Raw genomic sequence first — 19,734 nt, forward strand, 5'->3', positions numbered from 1 at the left:
GCCCATGCTTGAACGTTTTCATTAAAATGTATTGGTTCAAACAATTGTTATGCACATCCAAGAAGGAGCTGGTGCAGGATGAAGTCCGCAGCTGTGTGCTCTGAATATCTTTTATTCATACAGCTGTCCTCACTGACTTTTTTTTTATTTTTTATTAAAATGTATTGGAGCATATGAGTGTGCAGGTTCTACCGTATTCTTTTTCATGATTTTATCTTCTTAACCCCAACAAGTGATGTGCATATACTATCAACTTTTTCCCTTTTCATAATTGAAAAGTAAGAATATGTTTTACTTACTAGCGCTACTACTCTTGGCACTCAGTTTACACACACTTACACTCAATGTACCACATTGGAAATAAGCTCTCGAGCTTCATTGTGTTGTATCCTTTTGACAGATATACAAATCAAATGTTCATCGCCTTAAATGTTTATGCATTTTGTTAATTAGCATATCAATCAATTAGGGGCATCCATAGCTGAGTGGTTAGTGAGTCTGCCTGGGGAGCCAGAGTTCCTGGTGGTCCCAGTATGATTCCCAGCCAGGCCAGTTGTGTGGATGTGTCTCTGAGCAAGATTCTTAACCCCTAATTGCTCCCCGAGTGCAGCACAATGGCTCCTAGTTGTTATAGGATGGCTAAATTGCAGAGGAGAAATTTCACGTATGTGCAAATGTACTGTGACAAAAATACCCCAAGGCGTGGGGCCTATATTATTATTATAATTAATCAAAAAACATAGGCACCGATGTATAGTCATTCTCATTCACAATTCCCTCTGATCTTCTGAGATCTCAAACCTCTCCTCAGGCAAATCTACAGTATTTAAGCAGAAAGATACTGACCTGAACTCCCTATCGGGAAGGCAGGAAAGGAATGAATGACACATTGTTTTATAATACATCTTACAGTATCTAGTCTTCCAACAGCTCAAACACTTCACATTGTATGCCTCACATAATGCACACTGCTGATTAAGGCTGGACAAAGGAAAAACATTTTTAATGGAATCGCATGATGGATTATTACTATTAGTAAACTGACCTTTTCTGAGTGTGACCCGTTCCTTTTAAGAATGCCTCACACTTACTCATTCACACACACATTCACTCACAGATGGAAGAGACAACTGGAGGCACCATCCTGCTCATCAGGAGCAATTAAGATTTGAGTGTTTTTCTCAAGGGCACTTTGACCGAGAACCTTCCCGGTTCCCAGGTGCTTGCTTAATGGGATGATCATATGGTACACACTAAACACAAATGGTTATTTACATGTGTTTATTTTGCTCGTAATCGTGCTTGTGTGTGTGTGTGTGTGTGTGTGTGTGTGTGTGTGTGTGTGTGTGTGTGCGCGTGCGTGCGTGCGTGCGTGCGTGAGTGTGTGTGTGTTTATCCACCCGCATGTGTGCGTGTGTGGGAGACAATTTTAATAGGACTATTGCATGTGCCAAGTGGTTTTGAACTGTATCCAAACCTTGCTACAGCAGTGCAAGGAAAGGGTGTGTCCTGTACCTCACGGCACTGAGTCACCAGCTTACCTCAGTTTAAGTTTACTCTGCGTTCATTCACTTCCACATTCCTTCCATTGCAGATGGGCAGACCTGCCATGTGATGTAATGGAGGAGCGGGAGAGAGCCGGGGAGGAAATGGGAGAAATGGGCAAGTCAGTGTGCCATCCAGGCAGGCTGGAGGAGAGGGTACGCAGCTGCACTATTCAGCCTCTGAGGATGAACTGCTATAAGTTGTGGTTGGAGCTGCACTCTCCACTGGGCCCCGTCAGGTCCAGGGCCATCTACGTCACACCCACAGACCACGGTGAGAAGCACGCACCCCCAAGGATGCTGTCTGGACTTATTTGGACGTATTTGACAATGAGATAGAAAGAAATACAAGTGGATGCTTTCATCAGATGTGATCTGCCAAATCACTCACCAGAATTAAAAATAAAGCAGCAAACAAAATGTCCTTGTTTAAAAAAATATATATTCTGTTCAAAGAACACATTTTTTTCTGAATGCCCTCGTTTAGAGTTCACATGGTGACAACTCCAATCCAGGTGGTGAATAGAAACTATTCATGAATAGCTGAAAGGAAGTCTTGTGGGTGAATTCCAAGCACACTCCAGACGAGCAAGGATAAAGTCTCAGGGCCACATAAACCACCGATATTCTGTTACTTACTGCACCAAAGGACTATTCAGAGTTCTATATTAGATTAAAAGCACATACCAGTTCTACCAGTTCTTATTGCGACCGTAAGGTCGCAGTTTAGTTGCGACCGTAAGGTCGCAGTTTAGTATGAAAACCTCCACCGGCCGTCCGTCGGTCACACGTGCGGTCGACCGCACGTCACACGTGCGGTCGACGTGTGATGAGGTCACGATGAGTCATCTATGCCCAAATATAGATTTCTAGGTCAGATGGCCCATAGAGTTTGTGATGTCAAACCTAGCAACCCAATATAAACAAACCTGATGTCAGACCTGAAGTATCCTTTTATACCCATATATGGAGATACAGAGATCTCCATATATGGGCATATTAGAAAGCCCATATATGGGCATATACGGATGACATCAGGGATATCCATATATGGGCAAAAAAGGGACAAGGGCTTACAGTTAAGAGATCTCCATATATGGGCATATCAGAAAGCCCATATATGTTCATATACTGATGACATCAGGAATATCCATATATGGGCATAAAAGGGACAAGGACTTACAGTTAAGAGATCTCCATATATGGGCATAAAGGGACAAGGACTGTTACAGTAGATATAGAGATGTCCATATATGGGCATAAATGAACAAGGACTGACAAACACTGAGATCTCCATATAACCTATGGGAATATAAGGGACGAGGACTGTCAGCTTGTAGACCTATTTTCTAAATATTGTTGTACATTAAAAACTTGAAATGGGTCGTTCTGCATAGTACTTGGGATTTGTTGATGTAAATGTTCACATAGAGTGTAATAATTGGTAAAACAAACTTTTGGCCTATTTGTGGAGATAAGCGACCAACGGTCGCTTATCTCCCGATTAGGGAGTCTTACTGGTTCTTTTATCTCTGTCTCCGCTGCAGTGAAACCTCACATTCCATCTAATGTGACGGCAGTGACGCAGGCTAGTGGGGCACTGTTGGTAACATGGGAGCCTCCATCTCTGCCCGTGGAAGGTGTCCAGTGCCAGTTCCGGTATCACTCCCCCTCCTCTGTGAGGGCCCAGCCAGAGTGGAAGGTATAGTGTTTTTCCCCCCTGTTTTTTTAAAGATATCTTTTGGGCTTTTCTGCCCTTATTTATAGTGGAAAGTGTATATGGACAGGAAACAGGGAGAGAGATGGGGAGAGACATGCAGTAAAGACCGTCGGGAACAGGACTCGACTCCACGATGCACTGTCAGGCTACTTTAGAGCCTAGGTGCCCAGATCGCTAAGCCACGGTCCGGGCCAGGTATAGAGCTTTTTATTAGACTGTTAACGTGCACCACCGTGGCCAGGTTGTACTATGAATGTCATGTATAGCTACACATATGCAACAATAGATTCTGTAAGTTGCCAACATGGTAGCGACTAAAAGCTGTTCAAGAGTTAATTCACCAACCTGCAATGTGAGACATGACGTCTGTCACAGTTAGCTCTCCTTCCCTGGGACTATTCTCTGTCTCATTCTACTGTCTAAACAGCTAATTAAATACTAAGAAGTGAATTTGGCCAATGTTCAAAAAAACAGGATGAAACCAAGCAATTAATAATGATTTAATTGAGCCTTCCAGAAAGAAGCAAACAAACAAAATAGTAAGTAAGTAGACAGTACAGGTACCCAGCTGGTTCTGCGAAATGACAATCCACGTAGTTCCTAAATATGGCATCTAATGTTCAGCCTGACCTTAGCAGCTAACATTCTCTGAAACCTTTCCTTGAATCATTCTCCTGGAAGCAATTTCTCATTTGAGAAGCGCAATTGGATGAATTGATTGAGGAAATGGGTATTACAGTGAAGTGGTCCTCTCTATATTAACAACATGAAGTTCTGAGTAAACAAAATGTGCCGCTTGCAGATCCAGAGTCCAACACGTGATAAGCAGGCGGAGGTAGCGGTTCCTGACATGTGCAGGGTATATGTGGTGCAGGTACGCTGCAAGCCCGCTAGCGGCACAGGCCACTGGAGTGGCTGGACGGAGTCGGTCTACTCCACTCCCCAGAATCGCAGAGGTAAGCTGACATTAACGGACACACGCACGCACGCACGCACGCACGCACGCACGCACACACACACACACACACACACACACACACACACACACACACACACACACTATACCCACAACATCATTATACATCATCTCCATCACCGTCTCTGAACATAACAGGTCACATACAGTAAGATAAACGGTGTACAAAGGGATTCTACCGGCACACAGTTGCATTGACACTGGAGCAGCTTGGGCAGTTAAAGCCTTTTATTTAGGTGCTAGTACAAAGAATAATGACTGACGTTTCCATCTTTTGAACTTCCTCAGAGTCATAAATAGCAGCCATTAGGGAAGTATTCATATACAGAGGTAGGCAAGGGCCGTGCTTTCTCTGTTACAGTATATGGTAAGTATGCTGTTCTGCACAGTCACATTCACACTCTGGAATACAGCAATCAATGATTGACACAGGGTTGGCTCTGAATATATGGATATTTTTTTAACAGTTACACACAGGTAAATATAGAGTACAAAAATACTGTGGTTTATCCATATATATTGCCATACAAAATAGGGTTAACAACAACAGTGTACATACAATAACAGGGGACAAACTATTAGGCCAATGCAAGGATTTAAATAAGAACACAATGCAATGGAACACACGCAGAGTAAAAAAGAAAATCTCAGGGACCGTCTACAGAAAACATTAAAGGCTCAACTCTTCATTTAGGCCATTGGAAATATATTTAAATTACCAGAGAGCCAACTACCATTGGCTCATTGAGAACACAGGCCTCGCCTACCTCCGTGAATGCCTCCCTAGTCGCTGTCATTTATGACTCCGAAGAAGATCGAAAGATCGAAACGTCAGTCATAATTTGTTGTACTGACATAGGCAGCAGCACAATCCGCAAACACTTATATCCAGCTCAATTAGTTGTACTACGACATTAGTAAGTAACTCCCTAAATCGGGAGATAAGCGACCGCCAGGTAGCATACACAAACTTTAGAAGGCAATGGTAGGCAATCAGGAGGGAATATGGGAAATGGGACAGATCCATGTTGATGACATGACTTTAGAGATTGTGTGTGCCGCTTTGCTTGATTTTAGGGCAAAATCTGTAAGAGCAGTGTCCAAAAATGTTTTTCAAAAACTGGCCAGATGGTGGCGCTATATGGGACAGAACATGTTGATGACATGAGTGTAGACCTACTGTGTACCGATTTGCGTGATTTTAGGGCAAATATTGTAGGAGCTGTGTCCAAAAATGTGTTTTGCAAGAATCTGCCTGATGGTGGTGCTAGAAGAGGGCCATGTGAGAATTGAGTGGAGGTGTGACGTGTGACGTGACTGACAGACTGACTGACTGACGGTGGAGGTTTTGATAGTAACTGCGACCTGACGGTCGCAACAAATGTCCAGAGCACATAAATAAAACTCTTTAACTGTCCAAGGTGCTCCAGTGTCAATCTCTTCTGCAAGGTAAATGGTGTAGGAGGATAATATGACCTTATTAATGTTATTTTGTAGTACATTTTTATCCCATGATTTCCCACACATTTTTGTCACCCGGTATGACATGTATTATTATACTGCATGTTTTCAGCTCCTGAGCACGGTCCTGACTTCTGGAGAATTCTTGTGGATGATCCTTACAGAAACCAAACCAACGTCACTCTAATCTTCAAGGTAGATATGGGATTAATTAGAATAAAAAAGGCAGTATAACATCCTTAAAACATTGATAATATGTTCCGCCAATTTAAAAACGTATAACTCAAAGGTCTTCTGCTTCAGCATCCCCCCATAGGTGGACACTCCTACTGTGTCAATGGACTTGTAGTTGAGCACCAGGACTCCGGGGGCGCTGTGACCAGTGAGCAGATAGAGCAGGTGGCCTCCTACAGCTTCGAGTGGAGCCAGGAGGAGGTCCATGCTGTGACTGTGAAGGCCTACAACAGCCTGGGGAGCTCAGAGAGCAACATCAAGATGACTCTGAACAGACAGCCCAAACGTGAGCTTTGATTTGTCCCAGTCTAAGACCTGGAACGCATCTGTGCACCGTCACCATGTCACTTTAGATTTTAACACATTTTCCGCCAGGTAGTTTTTATAATTCAGAAATGCAACTCTGCCACGATTTTCACGGGTTTACCTTATTTTGTAGGACCCACAGAAGTCAAGGGCGTGACCACGATGAGTTTACACGCTGTTTGTCTTATTTTGCCCGGTAAAGAAAAATTGCAACTGCAACGATCCGTTCTTTAGTTATGGTCCGTTGGAAGAAGAAAAAAAAGTCTTTGGCCGATCAACACAATCTGGGACTAGAATCCGAGATAAATCCACTCTGAATGGAAAACCGGATGTCTGGGTGGCCTCATCTCCCGAAGGATCATGGGACATTGAGTCCCTGCTTTACTGCGGGGTGTATCAGACTTATATTAAACAATAAAAAATAAAAATAAAGGTTTACACATATCTGTCGTCATTTGGCCATAAATCAATGACAGTTTGTAAACAGTTGAAACATCTCCCAAATTGAACAACAGGGGGTGATGTAAATGAATGAACATAGTTTTCAATCATCATAAAACCTGTTAATTATCTTTAATACAGATGATGGAAACTGTCAAAGGCTTAGACCCCTCGCAGATTTCAGTGTTGCTTTTAACCCCCAAATCACTGCGTTGCAGCTATATATATTTTTTTTTTTCATTCGTTCATTCATTAGTTATTATCCACAACCTTGTGCTACAGTGCCTATTGAAGTGAGCAGTAAAATATGCACATAATAGAGAGGTTATGCTTTCCTGGCATTTGGCACTGAGAAATGAGAATACAACTAGACATTAAGGCATGACACTAATGCGTGTATGGGAGTTAAAAGCCCTGCATTGGAGAGTCATCCATTAGCCTTGGTGAAGTAGTTTGTTTGTTTGTAGCGCTCTAATCGAAAAAGCAAGAGGGATCATCTTAATAACAGCACCACATCTGTGTACACTGCTGGGATGTTTGTTTACTGAGTTTGTCTAATTAATTTAGTCATATTTTCATTAAATAGCTAATATGACCCCCTTGAAAACAAGATGATGCATCTCAAGGGGCTTATCTCAAATTTTAAATGAATAAATACGATTTATAATTGAACAAAATGTCTCCAAAAACCCCAGAAGTAGTTTTTCAAAGCTGTAGAATAAGTGCAGATCTCTTACAATTACCCTTTTGACGTTGTAATTGTCCTTTTGTACTGTTTTCACCATGTGAGTGTCATCCATTAATGGACACTAGTAGTGTTACAATAATGGGTCAACTGCATGGATCATTCTAGTCACATCTTCCATACCTACAGTATATACAATATAGTGTATACATAACATAAAATATTTAATGCAACCTAATCTGTTTGATTATCCTCCTTCCTTGTGTTCTGCAGGCCATTGTGTGCGTTTTTTCTGTGTGGTGATTGTCAACAGTACCTGTGCATCTCTGTCTTGGAGCTTGATTGATAATAGCTCTGTACCAGTAGCCATGGTGGTCCAGTGGTCAGCACTGAGGCTACAGGACACTGACAGACAGCACAGCCAAAGCTGGGTCAGACTGCCCTACACTGGTCGTACGCTGTATCTAAGGGGTAAGTGTGGCTCATTGTATACAAATAGACAGGTACAAATGCAGCATGAAAAGCTTCTCCTCTCAAACATCATTCATGTTCAAATCATAACCTAGTCTACTCTAAATTCAGCTGTCTGTCACACGTCACACTTTTGCCCTGCTCATATCTCCGCAACCGTTGCCCTGATCCATGCCATCAATACTCACATGACCCTCTTCTAGCGCCACCATGAGGCCGATTCTTGCAAAACACATTTTTGGACACTACTCCTACAAATTTTGATCCTAAAATCACACAAATTGGTACACACTTGGTCTACACTCATGTCTTCAACATGGATCTGTCCCATATAGCGCCACCATCAGGACGACTTTTTTCAAACAAATTTTTGGACACTTCTCCTAAAGATTTTGCCCTAAAATCACGCAAATCAGTACACAGTATGTCTACACTCATCTCATCAACATGGATCTATCCCATATAGCGCCACCATCAGGCCCATTTTTCAAACACATTTTTGGACACTGCTCCTACAGACTTTGCCCTAAAATCATGCAAATCGGTACACAATACGTCTACACTCATGTCATCAACGCTGCGACCTGACAGTCGCTTATCTCCCGATTAGGGAGTCTTACTGGTTCATGTGTCCAAGCACTAATTGAAGATGATGATGAATGGGCTTTATTTATGTATTTTTAGAAAGAGTTCCATGTTGTGTGAATGTCTGACGGGTGCAATGGATTTACGCACTTTCAGTCTGACATCCCTATTCAACAAGCTTTCAGTCTGACATCCCTATTCAACAAGCTCATAATAACACATCGCATTGTTGTGAGCTTATTGTTATATTCGCTATTTGTCATACAACAAATGCTATATATGCCTTAAGCAGTTAATGTCATTGTCATTCCATGTGTCCCCCATGTTTCCAGTCAAATTGTACCGTACCGTATTCACAAACATTTTTAAAGGATTTCAAGAAAGATGTGTATTGTCATTACACAGGTGATTTCTTTGGTTCAGAAGAGTATGGTTTCACCTTACATCCAGTGTTTGCTGATGGAGAGGGGGAGCCAGTGTTCACTACAGGTAAACTACAACAGTTGAACAATATTCCAGCAAAGGTCTTTTTAAACCATTCATTTCAAACTACTGCATAATTAACTAAGTGATAACCTCAGAGTCATAATAATTTAGCTTTGAAAATAAATCATCAAAAGATATTTTTTTTTGGCTAAGGTTTCCCTCTGATTCCATTCCTGGATCCTGGATAATGGCCAGGCCTATACATTGTATATATTGTTGTTTGCTGTACATTTAGAAATACATTTTCTTTTGTTTCCTCTGGTTGGTATGACTATGTTAACATCAGAGAGTGGGCTTTCTGATGTCTCAACCACTTCAACCATAGCCTCCATATTCTGGGCACGTCATAATAGGCGAATATTCTGCCCAAATAGCAGATCTACAAGCTAACAGTGGGTCGTGAAGCGTTGTGAGCTTGTAGATCGGCTAATTTCAGTAAAGAGATTTGTTATAGAGGGGAAAATATCAGGGGGCCACGGATAGACCCCTGGGGGACCCCGGTCAATGAAGTATAATTTATATTGACTAAATGAACAGAATGTGCATGTGTTGGAGTGTAGCGTTCCTTCAGTAAACCAGTTTCTTTTCCTCTTGTAGCCAGCAGAGGAAACCCTGCCGCCTACATGCTGCTGATGATAATCACCTTCCTCTCTGTTGTTTTGTTTGTCACTCTGGCCCTGTCCCAAAACCGGTAAGAGCACATCTCACCTCACCATCAAATATTACAATGAATCGTTTGAATGGATTTCATTGAAGCGAACACAAAGCATTGCACAGCCCTAAAGAAGTGACTGTAACTGCAGTGCACACAGTGCAAAGACTACTCTTTACTCAGATGCCGTCAAGAGGTGATAAATGATGTTAATCTCTGTGGGTGGGTTATTACAATCTAATTTAGGGGATTAGACAACCTGATTATGCAACATTTGAAGTGTGGCATTTAACAGTTAAGAAGGGTGTAATGACTCTTGACCTTTGCTGATAGATAAGAGGAGAGAAATGAGAGCAGGGCTGGAAAACACATCACTTACGTGGATCTGCCATTGTAACGTTGGCATGTTTTATACTGTGCGGTGCACAGTGCAAGGTCTGTGTTTGTTACCTACCCAAGCGAATTATTTTATTTATTTATATGTTTATTCGGATGGTACAGCACATATTAATGAACACCACCACACGTACAATGTTGTGTAAATAGGGGAAGAATTAGCAAGAATGCTAATTTCCATCCGTATAGTCCCCATACAGAAAACAAAAAAATAAATAATATTACAATTATTTCAACCGCAACAAATCTCTTTTCACCACCTCTGTCATTGAAGACAGACACAATATTTTCAATGGGAAAAAGAAAATACAGATTTTATTTTGTGTGAAAATGGCAGAGACATGAGTCAGTCCTGACTCCTGACCTTGCAGCGGCAACAACAGATTTAAATCAATGACCTTATGTGAATAGTCTTCATCTAAATAAACAATAGCTACTTCTGTTTTTTGTTAAATAAATGCACAGCAATTACTTCACAACTGAGTGGGTTGTACAAGATTTTCTAATTTCTTTTCTTTACTTTTTTTTTTAACTTAAACTTAACTTGCTGTTATGTTATACATCACACCTCTGATTCCAGGACACATCATGCCATCTTCTGTGTAAAAAGGCAAAGGCAACATAATTATAATGAAATAATCATAATGAAAGATCTTCAGGATCTACAGCAGTGTTGCTGGATTTCTGTATAACAGGGGCAAAAGAGGGATACTGAGAAATGTGGTGTGTTGTTCCCAGGATGAAGAAGTTTGTGTGGAAGGACGTACCCAACCCCAACAACTGCTCCTGGGCCAAAGGCCTGGACTTCAAAAAGGTAAGGACACAAAGGCAACCAGTGATAAGTGAATGGCTTCTTAAGATCAGAATGGGTCACATGGCTCGCTGGTGGTGTCCTCAAATATCTTAATGAATTAGGAATTGTATGTGTTGGATAACAAATAGGAAAGAAATGCAATTTAAATGTTTAAATGCATATTCAAATTCATATTAGCCTTTGAGCAATCAATCAATGGTAGTTTTACATTTGGTTTATTATTAAAAATACAAACCTTATTGTAAAAGTTTGAATCTTCAGCTCTTCTCAAGGTCTCTCAACCTCTGTTCATAGCGACTAAAATGTCTTAACTTGACAATCATCATTTCACCTACCCACTTGGTACTGAAGATTTCTTGTGCATCACAATACAATGTACTGTAGGTACATTGATTATTTCTTTGATTATTGATTATTTCTTTCTCCCTTTGCCACACTTATCTCTTCAGGGTGACACCATTGACCACTTGTTCCCCCTCCCAGAGGGTGTGTCAGCCTGGCCACTGCTGCTGTCGCCCTCTGAGAACATTTCAGAAGCTGTCATTGTGGGAAAGACTGATCTCCTTGCTCCAACCACAGCCATGGCCCAAGTGGCATCTCTCTCTCTAGCACCCAGGTTGATTTCAGGGCTTGATCAGCCCAACAAAAACGACAGGGATGCTGTCCAGATTGAAGTTTCCCTCTCAGACCCCACCGTCAACCCAGTGGCCAGATTCCAGCCAACCAGCTCCGCCCAGTCCTCGGTCACCTATGCCACTGTGCTCCTCTGCAACCCGGAGCAATACCAGCAGGGCACCCACCACAGCTACAAAGACGGCAGCGGCAGCAGCTCCAGTGACGAGGGGAACTTCTCCGCAAACAACTCAGACATTTCCGGATCATTCCACGGAGGCCTGTGGGAGTTGGAGAGTTCCCGGGGCGGGGAGGCGGACGAACCGCAGCTCTCCTGCTCGTATAACTCGGTGGCCTCTTTTTCCGAAGGGTCAGAGCAAGAGGAGGATGAAGGGATGAGAGAGGAGAAGGACTTGTATTACCTAGGGATGGACTATCCTAGAGAGGAAGAGGAGGGCGAGGAGAGTGACGGAGAAAACGCGGAGGAGGAAGCCAAGATTGTGCTCTTTAGAAACAAAGCTTTAAGCAGAGAGGACTGCCCTGTGGAGTCAGACTCCAGTGTGCTGGGGTCAGAGTCAGTGGATGGCTTTACTCCATTGTACGTGCCTCAGTTCAGAGCTGCTCCAGGCAAATGATTGATCTATCACAAGAAAACACAAGTTGTGCCATCCCAACATATACCGGTAGCTGGGCAGGTTTTCATGCTGTTTCATCAGGCACAATGATTGAAGCATCATGCAGCAGCATGCATAATACCTCAGAAGACAATTCTAGCTATTCACTGATTGCTGCTATTGTGTCTTGAATGTAATAGAGGAGGGTGTGGATCTATTGCCTGTATAGGCTTTTCAATTGGCTTTCTTTACTGAGCTTTAAACGCACAATTCTACTCAGTGCTATAGACAAATCCACGGAGAGGCAAGCATAACTGCGGTGTCAAGCGGCTCCGCTTCGCACCTCAACACCGCAACTACACGGCAACACTCTGTGGATTTGTCTATAGTAGCAGTTACTTCTGCAGAATACGCACCCAGACTGCAGGATTAGCCTACACTTTGTTTTTCAGTGGTCATTCTACTATAAAATGAACAAAACTATTTTCAGTCCGGCTGTCTGTCTGTACATTTGTCCTCATGCATTTTTCTCCTCTGTGGGTTGATCATTTGATCTGAAATGGCACATGGCCATTTCCCATTTACACATGCAGTGAATGAGGAGGTTATTTCTCAGCTTTTACCACATTTAAGCTGTTCATTTGCATTAAGTCGCGGTTGCGGTCCCATAGTCTGAATGAATGGCAATTCTGTTGTTCTATGGGATCTGCAGTTGTTGTTGTGTGGTCCCATAGCCCGGATGGATGACAATGCAATGGATATAATGTATATAGATGAGGATGTGGATACTGTTCATTGCAGGTATATTGTGGCTTTAAATGTCCTACATATCCCAGTAGCATTAGGCTGAAATTGGGCCTAATTCAGAATCCAATTGGGCCTATGCTAAATGTGGATACATTCTGTACAGCTGTTTTTACCGTTGACTACACTACTGCTCCACTCCAGCTTAGAGCTGAAAATGTATTGATGCTGGACACTTCTTGGACCATTAGACTGAATGTGAAGGAGAGTAAAAATAAAAGAAGAAGATATAAATGGAGTGAGAGAGAAAATCTACCATATGTATGGGTTTGTCTTTCTCATTGTGGCTCCGAGCACACTAGACTTTGAAGTTAGAGCAGCTGCGACGATTCATTTCAGTCCTATTGGCGTGACTGATTGGGATTGTGGATCATTTCATAAAGCCAAAAGAAGAGATCAATGGGTACTGCTTTTTGAACACCCATTTACTTTACTGTTGTGGAGGAGGACTACTTAAAGATCAGCATCACAAGCCAACGTGCCAACCAAAAAACTAAAAAATACAGATGTCTATTTTTTCTTTGTGCTATACTGTAATTGAAATGTTGGTTACATATCGTGAGAAATGTGCTGTCTATTTTTCAGTGTTTGATATTTTCAATAGAAAACTCTAGAATGGTATTTCACAAGACTGAAGAATGTACATTTTAAACCAGTGGAAGAAAAATGGACAAAAAAAGAAAAAAAAAGAAAGAAGGGTTGATATATACAGAATATTGTTATTGTATGAGATCTTGTCTATTTTTCATGGTCAAAATAAAATATTTATTGTGAATGGTTCTGGTTTATTCTTGTCAATGGCATTCATGTAAATTTACTATAGTGCAGTATTAAGTAAATGCATTAGAGCAGGCTATGAGATGAATGCACTAGGTCAGTGGTTCTCAAACATTTTAATTGAAAGGACCCCCATAACTCTTTTACAGCGTTACAGACCTGTAAGGGTACATGTAGAACACCCCTTTTTTCAACCTGGTTTCTTCAAACTCAACCAAAATTGTTCTATAGACCCTTATCTACAAATTAAAGGTGAAAATGAAACTTTCACATCAATTTGAAATTATTGAGTGTCAGGCACCCCACACTACTTGTAACTGCAGCCAAGCCATGGTTTCATATTTTCTGTATTTGTCCTTTTGGGGGCGCTCTAAGGGTGTTTTATGTGTTCCAAGTTCCTAATTAAGTCACCTCTTTGATCTGAGTTCACTGTAATCAAGGGTTGTTCACTACACCTGTTGAGGTAGCAGAGTGCAGACCAGCAAACTTTTCTACTGAGAGAGCACTGTGTGTGCAGGAGGAGAGTTGAAGTTGAAGAAAAGTAATGTAAAATGCAGTAAATGGAGGAGAAGAAATGTAGTAAAACTAAGAGCATTCAAGTAAAGGTTAAGCAAGAGAAATCAAGTGAAAGAAAGCTAAGAGCTCAAGTGAAAGAAGGTTAAGAGAACTCAAGTAAAGGACAATAAAGTAAGAGAAATAAAGTAAAGAGGAGCTAAAGACAGTTTTACAAGAAGACTGGATATTCCTGGTCCATCCAGTGGTCAGTATTTGTGTTGGATTTCAGTCATGTACAATAGTATTATTATTGAGAATGTATACTGAAGTTGATTTTGTTTTGTCTTGTCAAGAAGACTGAAGAACCCAGGTCACCCCGTGACAAACCCCCCCCCCCATACCTGTGTATGCAGGCAAAGTGGTCAGTAGCCTATTATTTTGTGAGTTTTGTATTCATTCATGTACAGTATATTTTGTTGTGAAATTATTATCCAAGTTAATGTATTTTTTTTGTTTGTTTTCTATGCCAGTTCTACGGTGTTTATTGTAATAAACAGCAGTAAAAAGAATTCCGAGTCTCACGCATACTGTATGGGAGGCACAGTAGAACACTACACTGTGTTGGTGAAGGCTCCGAGGCGGACCGACTGACAGCTGACAGACGTGGTCGTGGATGCTTCAAGATGTGAACAGAACAGACCGCGTACGGTCAATGAGGAGGTATCATTTGGACTGGTTGCGTGTAGTAGCTTAATTCATCTTCATCTAGTCACGTCTCTCATGGCACCACCCCCCCGAGATCGTGGGTGGCTAGAATCGCGAGACGTCGGTCTCATTTGTAATGGTCTGAGATATTTCACTTGGCACAGCGGGATATACCGGGCCCGGTCGCAAGACAGAGGATCGCTGTCGTTTGAAATGAACACCGATAAACCCCGGGCACGAGATCTGATCTGACCCAACATCGGCCTCTCATCTGTGAGGCCCTTTACACGGTGCAAGTGGACAATGCTTAACAAGCGGGAGCGTGTCGCTATTTCGACGTGTCATTTGTTCGACGGCCCGCAATTTCGACGCGCCGATAGTTCGACTTAGGGATCGCGAGATTTCGGCGCCGCTGTTTCGACGGCACCCTTTTTCGAAAAAAAGGACGGCAATGTTTCGACACGACAACTGTCCGACACAACAACAGTTCGACAAGGCAGCACGGTATTTCGACAATGAAAAAACAAGTCTCTCAGCGACACGCTCCCCCCGACAGACTCATGGTGCCAACGCTCCAGCCTCCAGTAGGAGCGAGCAACCCGGTTGTAGGTCGCTAAATGATCTCGCCCTCTCTCCGCTCCTAACCCAGCCTTCCCCTCCCCCGACCCTTCTATCGTTTCTAGGCTATTTGTTGTTCTGCCTATCTACATAGGCCTACTGTGTTTTATCCGTCCGTCCGTCCGTCCGTCCGTCTGTCTGTCTGTCTGTCTGTCTCTGTCTCTCTCCCTCTCTTTCTTTCTCTCTCGTCTCTCTCTCTCCCTCCCTCCCTCCCTCACTCACTCACTCACTCACACATACGCACAGACAAACCACAATTTTCTGTGGAGACCGGGTTGCAATGCGCGCACACACACACACACACACACACACACACACACACACACACACACACACACACACACACACACACACACCAAACGCTCTGAAAGTAGCCTATATAATCAATGCCAAATTGGGAATTATTTTGTAAAAAGGCTATGAACATGAACTGTAGGCAGGGTCTCCATTTAGAAGCCCCGTGGATTTATTAGCTGGAGTACGTGAGTGATCGCCGATTAGGCCTATAATAACCTATTTAATATGCTCTAGACTGTCCCGACAGAACTTATCACAGGGTGTTCGCGCATCCTCTGTCTGTCTGTCTCTCGCCTCCTCGCTTTCTCTCTCTCCTCTCTCTCTCTCTCTCTGTGTGCGCGGTGACACATGCTTAAAATCTGCAAGCTAACATCCTGTATATCCGACGGTGTTGATAGCTTGTAAATCTGTTATTTTTGCGCATGTAACCATGTACTTGTTTAAAAAAAACTCCATGCTCTGCAGCTTTCTATTGGACACAGACCGGCAGGTTCATAATATGTGCATATAGGCCTATGGCATATGCCCACAGCTAGGGAGGAGAGTATATTTTACGTTTATATGGGGCTAGTACATTTTGCACCCATATTACTGTCATGTCTTAATAATATGTTGCTTTTAACAAGTAAGTTAAGTGATTGGTGGAGCCTGCTGCGCACTGACTGTGGCCATTCATTAGGCTACTCTTAAACAGGGCCGTGCAGTCCATACAGGCAAAATAGGCAGCCCCACACAGGCTGGGGGCCTCATGAGATTATTATAATTTTTTTAACCAACATGGGCATGGGCCCCCGTTGAGCTGTTGAACAGAGAACAGTTGAAGTGAGGGTTAACATGAAACAATTGCTTTGGACATATTAGCTCATTAGAATCTGAAAAGAGCTTGGCTCTCAAAGGTGCAGACCAGATAACAATGGCCCTAATCACCCAAGCAGTTCCTTCATGTGTGTTCTGTGATGTCACATACATCTTTAAAGTGATCCCTGACTAGTAAGCCATGTAGGCCTTAATATGTTATAATAACCCTCTTTAAAGTGATCCCTGACTAATACGACAAATATGCCTTAATACATTATAATTGTCCTCTATAACTACAATGTATAATTAAAACTAGACCAGGTCAACCTGGTTGTGCCAGACCCCCTGTCTGTCATCATCATTTATGACATCATGCCTTTTGTAGGCATGTCATCATCATATATACCCTTTATATAGAAAACCAGGACAGACAGACAGACCGACATTTGCTTATGTAGGCCTACCCATTTCATGGGTCTGGCAAACACCTCAATTATTGTAGTGATGACGGTCGTAGAAGATACATTTTGGCTGGACGGGCCAATTTAAAATGGCGGTGTAAACAAGTTTTAGATGTTGAATTAAACACTTTACTAACCCGGCAAAACATCCTACTGGGCCCGACCAGCCAAAATGTATCTTCTACGTCATCACTGCATGCGACGAACAGTGCAATGGCTCCCCCCATGGGTTGAAAATATAACTTTTTTTCTCTCAAAGGAATATATTGTAAGTGTTTTAAATTGTATATTTTGGTTAAAGAGGGTTATTATAACATATTAAGGCCTACATGGCTTACTTGTCAGGGATCACTTTAAGAGGCAGGGGCGTGCAGAGACATTTTGAAGGGGGGGTACTCAAGTGAAAAAAAGGGCACCTTGTGGAACCATCGACTACCTAGTAGTTGCATTGGTAATTCAGTGTTTGGGGGGGGGGGGGGGGGGGGGGATTTGAATGATGTCAAGTGGCCGGCACTTACACATACATTACATGAGTTAACAGGTTCAGACAATGGTCTATTGATATGCATACCTGCCCTGCTGTGACATATCTAATAGGTATTGATATGCATGTATAAATTCATTGAATAACCGATTAACCATTTAATCGACTATAGTCCCTGAAAATCGCAGGCCCCCCCTGCAAGTGAAAATCGCAGGGTCCCCCTTTTGCAAATGATGGAGTTCTATCCGTCCGTCATTCAAGGTTATATGAGATACATAAAGGTTTCCTGTGTAAATAAGCCGAAAAGGTTACTAGGATCTCCTTTTAGTTGACCTTGGCTTGTACCAGTGAACTGTACTGTCATGAAACTGTACTTTTAATAGTCTTCAATCAATCAATCAATCAATCAATCAATCTATCTGGAAGAAGTTGCACATGAACTCTGCAGCCGCACAGAGGCACTCCAACAAGACCACTCTGACAAGCTAAATGCTGGGTGCAGTAAATGTATTTGTCTGCATAAAGGCAATAATTGAAGTAGCTATGAATTGAAATATAATTAACAGGCTGCCTGTGGACACACATCCATTTACATGCATTTATTGTGAGACAAAGGTTGAGAACCACTGCAAAACAGGCACTTAAAAGTTATTCTTGTTCTTATTATCATTAAGGTAGTTAGTTATTTGTAGGTAATAACTCTGATATTCCCATTATGTTATCTTGTAGCTATAAAAATTCATGTGAGAGTGAAGCACAATTGCTTTTTCTTATTTTGTTTATATGGAATTATTTTTGAAAAAATGCTAGTTTGCATTAAACTCATGATTTATTTTCTCATATCTTAATTATTTGAAAATATTTTCAAACGAGCACAGGTCTCCACCAGGCCACACAAATCGGTCTGTTATAGCGCCACCATGAGGCTGATTTAAAAAATGTGGGGCAGAGGTTCTGAATTAGCATCCAGGGAGTGTGTGTGCTCAGTTTGGCAGCGATGGGGCCAACGGCGCCGGAGATTAGCTGGTAACAACCAGGCCACACAAATCGGCCTGTTATAGCGCCACCATGAGGCTGATTTGAAAAATGTGGGGCAGAGGTTCTAGATTGGCATCCAAGGAGTGTGTGTGCTCAGTTTGGCAGCGATCGGGCCAACGGTGACTGAGATTAGCTGTTCACAAACTGCGAGGACGCACGGACGCACGGACGGACGCACGGACGCACGGACGGACGGACGGACGGAGGGGAAAACATACTCTCCCTCAGCCTTCGGCTGGTGGAGACAATAATTAAAAGGAAACCAAATGTAAACAGGCATTTACTTGCGACTCCTAGAAATTGGTCCGCAACCCACACACACATGGGTCCCGACCCAGGGGCCTCAAACTGGGGTTTGCCTGGGTCCTCCTAGGCCCTAAGCACGGCCCTGCTTATCCCGTAAAGATTACTTTATCCCACGTCCTCAGGTAATGTTGAGAGAGAGAGAGAGAGAGAGAGAGAGAGAGAGAGAGAGAGAGAGAGAGAGAGAGAGAGAGAGAGAGAGGGAGGGAGGGTCGGGGGAGGTAAGGCTGGGTTAGGAGCGGTGAGCGTGTGTGTGAGAGAGACTTTTTTTTTTCTTTTTTTGTCGAAATACGTGCAGCCTTGTCGAAAGACCGTGCCGGCCAGTCGAAAGACCGTGCCGCCCTGTCGAAAGACCGGCGTCAGTTTTTTCTAAAAAACGTGCCGTCGAAACAGCGGCGCCGAAATCTCGCGAACCCTAAGTCGAACTATCGGCGCGTCGAAGTTGCGGGCCGTCGAACATTTGACACGTCGAAAAAGCGAGATTTCCCCTAACAAGCAAGCACGTTGAAGAGAACGTCTTGAAAAGCAGCACAAGGGCTCACTGCCATTTCAGTTTCTATCGCACCAGTTTGATCTGTAGTTATCCTTAAAGCAACAGTGTACCTTTTCTTCTTGCCAGTTAAGAAAAGAAATGGACAATGAATATGGTCTGAATTTAGAGACTAAAGGAAAAACATTATTTTGAAGTTGACTAAAGGTCTAATGCTGCATTCACACTGCAGATATATAGTTGAACGTTTTGCTTGCTTGGTCAATGTTATCTCAATGGAAACCAGCTTTAAAGATACAGGACACACACCAAACGAAGGTTTGGAAGCTTTAAAGCTGGTTTCCATTGAGATAACATTGACCAAGCAAGCTAAACGTTCAACTATATATCTGCAGTGTGAATGCAGCATTAGATATTTTAAGTTTTATTAGGGTCTTAAAGGTGTGTTCTGCATATTTAGAATGTGC

At 42.5% G+C, this 19,734-nt stretch overlaps 1 protein-coding gene across 1 annotated transcript in view; it reads left to right on the forward strand.

The window, feature by feature from the left end:
* The window catches only part of lepr (leptin receptor), a 37,875-nt gene extending 24,299 nt beyond the window's left edge, over positions 1-13,576 (forward strand). Inside the window, exons 12-21 of the mRNA XM_080721014.1 lie at positions 1,595-1,818; positions 3,092-3,246; positions 4,067-4,220; positions 5,814-5,896; positions 6,005-6,221; positions 7,641-7,838; positions 8,829-8,912; positions 9,507-9,600; positions 10,696-10,771; positions 11,221-13,576. Coding sequence (XP_080577140.1) covers positions 1,595-1,818; positions 3,092-3,246; positions 4,067-4,220; positions 5,814-5,896; positions 6,005-6,221; positions 7,641-7,838; positions 8,829-8,912; positions 9,507-9,600; positions 10,696-10,771; positions 11,221-12,018 — 2,083 coding nt within the window. The 3' untranslated portion in view covers positions 12,019-13,576. The remainder of the gene's footprint in view (positions 1-1,594; positions 1,819-3,091; positions 3,247-4,066; positions 4,221-5,813; positions 5,897-6,004; positions 6,222-7,640; positions 7,839-8,828; positions 8,913-9,506; positions 9,601-10,695; positions 10,772-11,220) is intronic.
* Positions 13,577-19,734: the final 6,158 nt, after the last annotated feature.

Source organism: Nannobrachium achirus (assembly GCF_963921795.1).
Source record: "Nannobrachium achirus genome assembly, chromosome: 1".
Classification (NCBI taxonomy): domain Eukaryota; kingdom Metazoa; phylum Chordata; class Actinopteri; order Myctophiformes; family Myctophidae; genus Nannobrachium; species Nannobrachium achirus.